Source organism: Emiliania huxleyi, assembly GCF_000372725.1.
Source record: "Emiliania huxleyi CCMP1516 chromosome Unknown EMIHUscaffold_1544, whole genome shotgun sequence".
Lineage (NCBI taxonomy): Eukaryota > Haptophyta > Isochrysidales > Noelaerhabdaceae > Emiliania > Emiliania huxleyi.
In genome coordinates this window covers 1-5,573 of record NW_005201042.1, presented here as the reverse complement: position 1 = coordinate 5,573, position 5,573 = coordinate 1, and the positions used below count along the sequence as shown (strand labels likewise).

Sequence of the window (5,573 nt, the reverse complement as noted above, 5' to 3'; positions counted from 1 at the left end):
AAGTACACTAAAAAGAAGAAAATGACCAACAGCCTCAGGGAAAAAGAATTACATACGCCCTCTCAGTGTGAGGTGACAAACTGCACTCCAAGTGCTCCCACAGAGTCTCCAACAAGAGAGTGATCCTCGCTCGCTTCGAGTCTTCGTTCACGGAGACCCGTTCGGATCCGCGGGAAAACAATTACTTACCGCGTACCAAAACGTACATCAAGCATGCTTGGTGGACTTGCGTTGATGGCCACGCCCCAGGCAGGCGCCGCCGGCAGGCAACAACTGACTGCGATCCACGCTATCTGGACGTGCGCGAGGATGTCTCAGACTAGGTCTCAGATGCATGCGGCCGCCTCTCACAGCAGTCCCCGGCACAACCGCGGCGTCAAAACAGGATCTGGGCCAGCGTCTCTCAGGGGTTCTGACATTCCCAGTTGCCCCGCTCCTTCCCTCTTCCTGTCTTGAAGTCTCCCTCCGAGCCACGGACGGACTTGACTCTTGAGCACTTGAGTCATCTTGAGCACTTGATAGGGTCGATTCCGCATGGTACGGGACCCCTCGATCGTCTCGCCCTCCCTCACTGGTGTGTTCATTGGGGGGGGGTCATAACAAACACGGTACAGGATCGAGGTGCACGCTGCCAAAGCAGTGTCGTCCCCCCTCTCCCCGACGGCGATGGCGGTGTGACCGATCGAGCTACAAGAGGAACTTGTTGGTTGTTCTGTGCAGGCCGAGGCAGGATCCAGAACTAATCAACACACACAGCACGTCCTGCCAAGCGCCAAGGAAGGCGACACTGCACTGAATAGAGGACAGCGATGACAGTGTTGGTTACAGCAGAAAGATTACTCAATTCTCTCCACTACAAAAAAAGTCCGATGGGGAACCGACATCATGGCCCCGAAAGCCGTACTCTCTAGGTAAGGTGCGGGAGCTCCACAAACCAGGTTCCCCATGCCGCTCAAGGTAGGGGCCTCCATGCCGCTCACGGCAGAGGCGTCGTCACACCACCGCGATTCGGTGGGGTGCGTGCTGTCTGCTTGCTTTGGACAGCAATGCCGGCCAGCATCGAGGAGAGCCACTCACTGCCCGAGTGGGAGCTTACACGTAGAGCGAGCATGTGTGCCTGGCGGTATGCGCTGGATGTCTTGCCATGCGACTTTGGCGGTGGAACGAGACCCGTACGTCACCAACCTCGTCCTCGAGCAGGCGTTTACCCTATACTGAGCCTAAAGTCTTCACTCTGCTAAGTAAGGCTTCCCCCCCGCGTTGTGTACCCCCGATTGGAGCTCCACAGCTCCACAAACTACGCTCGGCCCTCCACGTAGAGCGACCGATCCGCTTGGTCAGCCTCTGAATGGCAGCCGCCAGGGCCCTCGAACGAGTACTCGCCACTCCGGCTGCGGTTGTAGGCGGATTCGTATGCGGTGCGGAAGCCAGCGCGATGAAAGTCTTTGATCATCGTCTCCGCGTCCCACGCATTTTGATGTGCCAGCCCTGTTCCTCCAAGCTGGTCTGGTTGGTGTGAGACGGAGAGAAAATCTGACCGCAGCAGTTCAAAAGGGGTCCAATTGTGCCCGCTATGCTGGATGCGACGCCGGCGTTGGAAGAGGCTGAAGTTGTTGTCGCCGGCGAGATAATGCTGCATCGTCACCCGCGGGTTGGGCGTGATGACCCGCAGAAAACCTCCAGGGAGCAGCACGCGATGGAACTCCTTGAAAATACGAGGCGAAACGTGCATGGGCGTGTGCTCCATCGTGTGCGACGCATAGATCGCGCCAACAGAGTCATCAGGGAGGGGCAACCCTTTGAAGTTGGCGAAGTACACCACATAGTCTGCCCATTCCTTCACCATGTCAACCGTCTTCCATTTCCGATGGTCGACAGCTGTGCACCGTGCCCAATTTGGCCCAGGCCCGATTACAAGATTGATCGAGCGAGGCAGCATCGTCCCTCCCGCTCTACCCCTGAATGTTTGCTTCTGTCCCACGGGAGCGGCCTGCGTTGGGCCAAAGAAGAGCAACGACGAAAGGACGATGAGGCGCAAAGCGCGCATTAGCGGGGCAGGAGCGCGCAGCTAAAGTGAGTGCTAGGGGCTCCTCGATCCTGCCTCGATTCGATCCCCTTTGCTCACGATCAAAAACAAGAAACGCGCCGCCCGCCAGCGGTGGTGCCCTCGGCCGAGTCCTTCTGCTGCGCCTCGCCCATGATCGTGTCGGCCGTCTCCGTCTCGTGCACGATGGCGTCCGAGCGCAAAGCCGCGAGCGGCGTCGGCAGGAGGTTGGTCGCGAGGAGCGCGGCGCCCGCGCCTACTTGGCCTGTCCAAGGGTTTCCTCGCCCCTCTGTTTCCTTTCCGTGTTTCCTGCTAGTTTCCCTAGAGCCCCCTCTATTTCCCGGGCTCTGAGCCGAGTCTGAGGCTGGCGTTTGGGCGGCCCCAAAAGCCAAATCTGCCAAATCGGCAAAATACCGGGGTATTTTGCGGGTACCTGGAAAACCCCCGGGTATACCTAGAAAATACCCGGGTAGTTTGCCGATTTCCTAAATTTTGCCCCAGAAGTGCCAGATTTTGCCCCAGACCAGCTCTCAGTACTCAGACTCAGGGCTGAGGGAGGGTGTAGAGGATGTAGAGTGTAGAGCGCTGTAGAGCTGTAGAGATGTAGAGCGCTCTGGGGCGCTGTAGAGCTGTAGAGCTCTACATTCGGCGCGGGACAGAGCGATGCAGATGTAGAGCGATGTAGAGCGCGATTTTGCTGTAGAGTTTGTTGTAGAGGCTCTACAGCAAAACCGCCGGGGAGGCAGTGACTCAAAGAGGTCGAGCCGCACTAATGGGGTGTCTCCGAGCTTACTGGAGCTCTGGTGGACGGCCCTGACTATCCCTGACACACAGAGAGTCACTCTGACGGCACACAACACCCTATGATTGCGTCATGACCAGCCTGCCATGCGTCGCCGGTGCCGCATTCGTCGCAGTGCTTCTTTAGCAGGCGGTGGACTGTCGGCTGCGAGGACGGTCGCATTTGCGCGAGGCGAGGCGAGCATTCAGACGCGTTGCATGCGCCATGACTCGCGCCAGCGCGTGCGGGAGCTCCTGGCTGAGCGTTGAGTCCAAGCGAGTTGCGCTGGCCACGATCGCTACGCCGAGCCGAGCTGACGCGCCGAGGCGCCGGCCAGTCGCAGCCGTGAGGCATGCCACAGCAGCAGAGGCAACTGCCACCCATTGGGCGGGCAGACAGAAGGCCAGGGCAGCACTGGCAAGTGCAACGCGCCTCATGTCGGAGAGCGACCGTGCCTCGTTCGCCGCTTATGATGTAGAGTTTGTTGTAGAGATTTCACGCTGTAGAGGGCCTCTACATCGCTCTACATCTGCATCGCTCTGTCCCGCGGCGGATGTAGAGCTCTACAGCTCTACAGCGCTCCAGAGCGCTCTACAGCTCTACAGCTCTACAGCGCTCTACACTCTACATCCTCTACACCCTCCCTCAGACTCAGGGAAACTCGCGAGTTTCCCGCGGGAAACTCGCGAGATACAGAATGGAGCTCCAAACACCCTCTGGTTTCCCTGGAAACTTCTGGAAACGCAAAGTGCTGGGGACCCTCTGGTTTCCCTCTGAGTTGCCGCCCTTGGTTGGTGGGTGCTTGCTTGGATGGACAGGCCAAGCGCCTACGAGCTGCATGGCGATGCCGCCCTCACTGGCCGATACCTTGGCCGCGGCGCGGGGCGCGCGGCCAGCGCCGCCTCCTGCTGCGGCGGCGTGAGCACCGAACGCGCGAGCGGCGTGAGCCGCACCTGCGCAATCGGCGAGTCGGTAGAGGGCTAGAGGCCCGCAGCTCGATGTGTGGCAACACTGTGTGCTCTATGCTGCGGCATATTTTTCGCGAGAGCTCATGTCAAGCGCCCGCTCGCAGCCAGCACGCGCCGCGCCCCTGTGTCCTCCTTGCGTCGGTTTCAGACGACTGTAAAAAAATTCCGCCGCTGAGGGCGCTCGTGCGGCAATAGCCGAGTGGAGGGGGGAGCGTGCCGGACGGGGCGTCGTCGCGCCGTCCGATGGTCTGCTGCCCCGCGCAGCAACCGTCGGGCGACGACCCGGGGGCCAAAAACCCGGCGACGACGGCGCTCTGGATGGGGCGTGACCTCCTGCCTCCAACCTCCTTCCTTTTTGAGCAGGTGTGACGCCGCGCGAGCGACGCTCCGAGATCGCCCGAGATAGCGCGGCGCGGCCCCGAGATCGCCCGAGATAGCGCGAGATCGCCCGAGATCGCGCGGCGCGGCCCGGGGCGGGGTGGATGGGTTGGGAGCGAGGGGGCGGAAGTGCTCAGTGCGGTAGATGGTCAGCTCGAGGCGCGTGAGCCGGACTTGTGAGCCGGACCACCCCCTCTTGAAACCTGCGTTGTTGAGCCAGGACTCAACATACTCGGGCTGTCGCCGTCCCAAACTGTCACTCCCCTTTCTCCCGGCCGGGGTGGGGCGGGGCGCGCGCGGGTGGCGGCGGGTGTGCGGGATGTCTGTGGGCCCGAGAGCGATATGCCATGCCATGTCCGCCTTGCTTTGTTTCCTAACATCGAAGGCTAAGCTCAAAAAAAAACTTCAGTCAAGGCAGGGTCAAGGGTCTGCGGCAATCGTTGACGACGCGAGGACTTAGCTCACGGCCTGCGGCGCTATGCAGGCCGAGGCCTCCGTGCCGTGGATTTCACACCTTTTCAGGACGGGCGAGGCGCTCGCGCTGCAGGCGCTCGCGAGCGACTACACCGTCTCGCTGCAGCACGACGCGTGCGGAAGCAGCGTCGAGCACTCTATCCGCGACGCCGAGGGCGAGAAGCTCGGGCCGTCGTTCCGGTACAAGGTGCTCGGGGTGTTCGGAGTCGAGGGCCGCTGCGTGGCGTTTGCGCCGCACCACACGCCCGGCACGCTTGTTCTCGCCTTTCGCGGCACACGCGTCGACAGCAACGCCGCCTCGAGGCCGGGCCGCGGGCAGGCGGCGCCGCCGTCCGAGGACATCAAGGCGCTGCTCAACTCGTCGATGGTGGGCGTCAAGTGGCTTCCGGACGCGGCGATGCGCGTGCACGCCGGCGTGCACCGCCACCACGCCGACTTGTGGGACGCTGAGCACTCGACGCGCGGCTCCTCCCTCCGGTTGGACCAGCTCGGCGAGGGCCTTGGCGGCTGGCTCGCCGGGCTGTGTGGCGCGGACGCGCCGCAGCAGATCGTCTTCGTCGGCCTGTCGCTGGGCGCGGCGCTGGCGCAGATGTCCGCCCTCCGCCTCGCGAGCGAGCAGCCGCAGCTCGCGGCGCGCACCAGCGTCCTCGGCCTGGGCAGCTTTCAGTTTGCCAACGCGGATGTCGGCCGGCTGTTTGAGTCGCTGTACGGGGAGCGGGCGGCGCAGCTGGTCACCGCTCGCCGCATGCCCGCCCGCCCTCCGCCGCAGGTTGGCTGGTGGGTCCAGGAGCCTAGAAGCGGAATGCGCGTTCCTGTCTCCCAACCAGCACTCGAGAGGACACGTAGTCAACTGCACTCCGCTGTGTTCCGCTGCCTTCACACAAAAACACAACCACGGACCCAAGACGCACAAGCTCAGACAGTCGAG

General features: G+C 62.1%; 3 protein-coding genes across 3 annotated transcripts; 1 reads left to right on the top strand and 2 right to left on the bottom strand.

Annotated features, from left to right (window-relative positions):
- Nucleotides 1-1,297: 1,297 nt before the first annotated feature.
- EMIHUDRAFT_253052 (hypothetical protein) lies at nt 1,298-1,939 on the bottom strand (the record flags this gene model as incomplete). Its single annotated transcript, XM_005786098.1, has 1 exon — nt 1,298-1,939. The coding sequence occupies one exon, from the start codon at nt 1,937-1,939 to the stop codon at nt 1,298-1,300; it is 642 nt and encodes a 213-aa protein (XP_005786155.1).
- Nucleotides 1,940-2,127: 188 nt separating this feature from the next.
- EMIHUDRAFT_253051 (hypothetical protein) lies at nt 2,128-3,262 on the bottom strand (the record flags this gene model as incomplete). Its single annotated transcript, XM_005786097.1, has 3 exons — nt 2,128-2,353; nt 2,688-2,764; nt 3,056-3,262. 3 exons carry the CDS (start codon nt 3,260-3,262, stop codon nt 2,128-2,130), a joined length of 510 nt encoding a protein of 169 aa, XP_005786154.1.
- A 1,349-nt stretch (nt 3,263-4,611) lies between these two features.
- EMIHUDRAFT_471604 (hypothetical protein) lies at nt 4,612-5,424 on the top strand (the record flags this gene model as incomplete). Its single annotated transcript, XM_005786096.1, has 1 exon — nt 4,612-5,424. A coding segment is annotated over exon 1 (774 nt), but the record flags the coding sequence as incomplete, so codon positions are not given.
- Between the last annotated feature and the right edge of the window lie 149 nt (nt 5,425-5,573).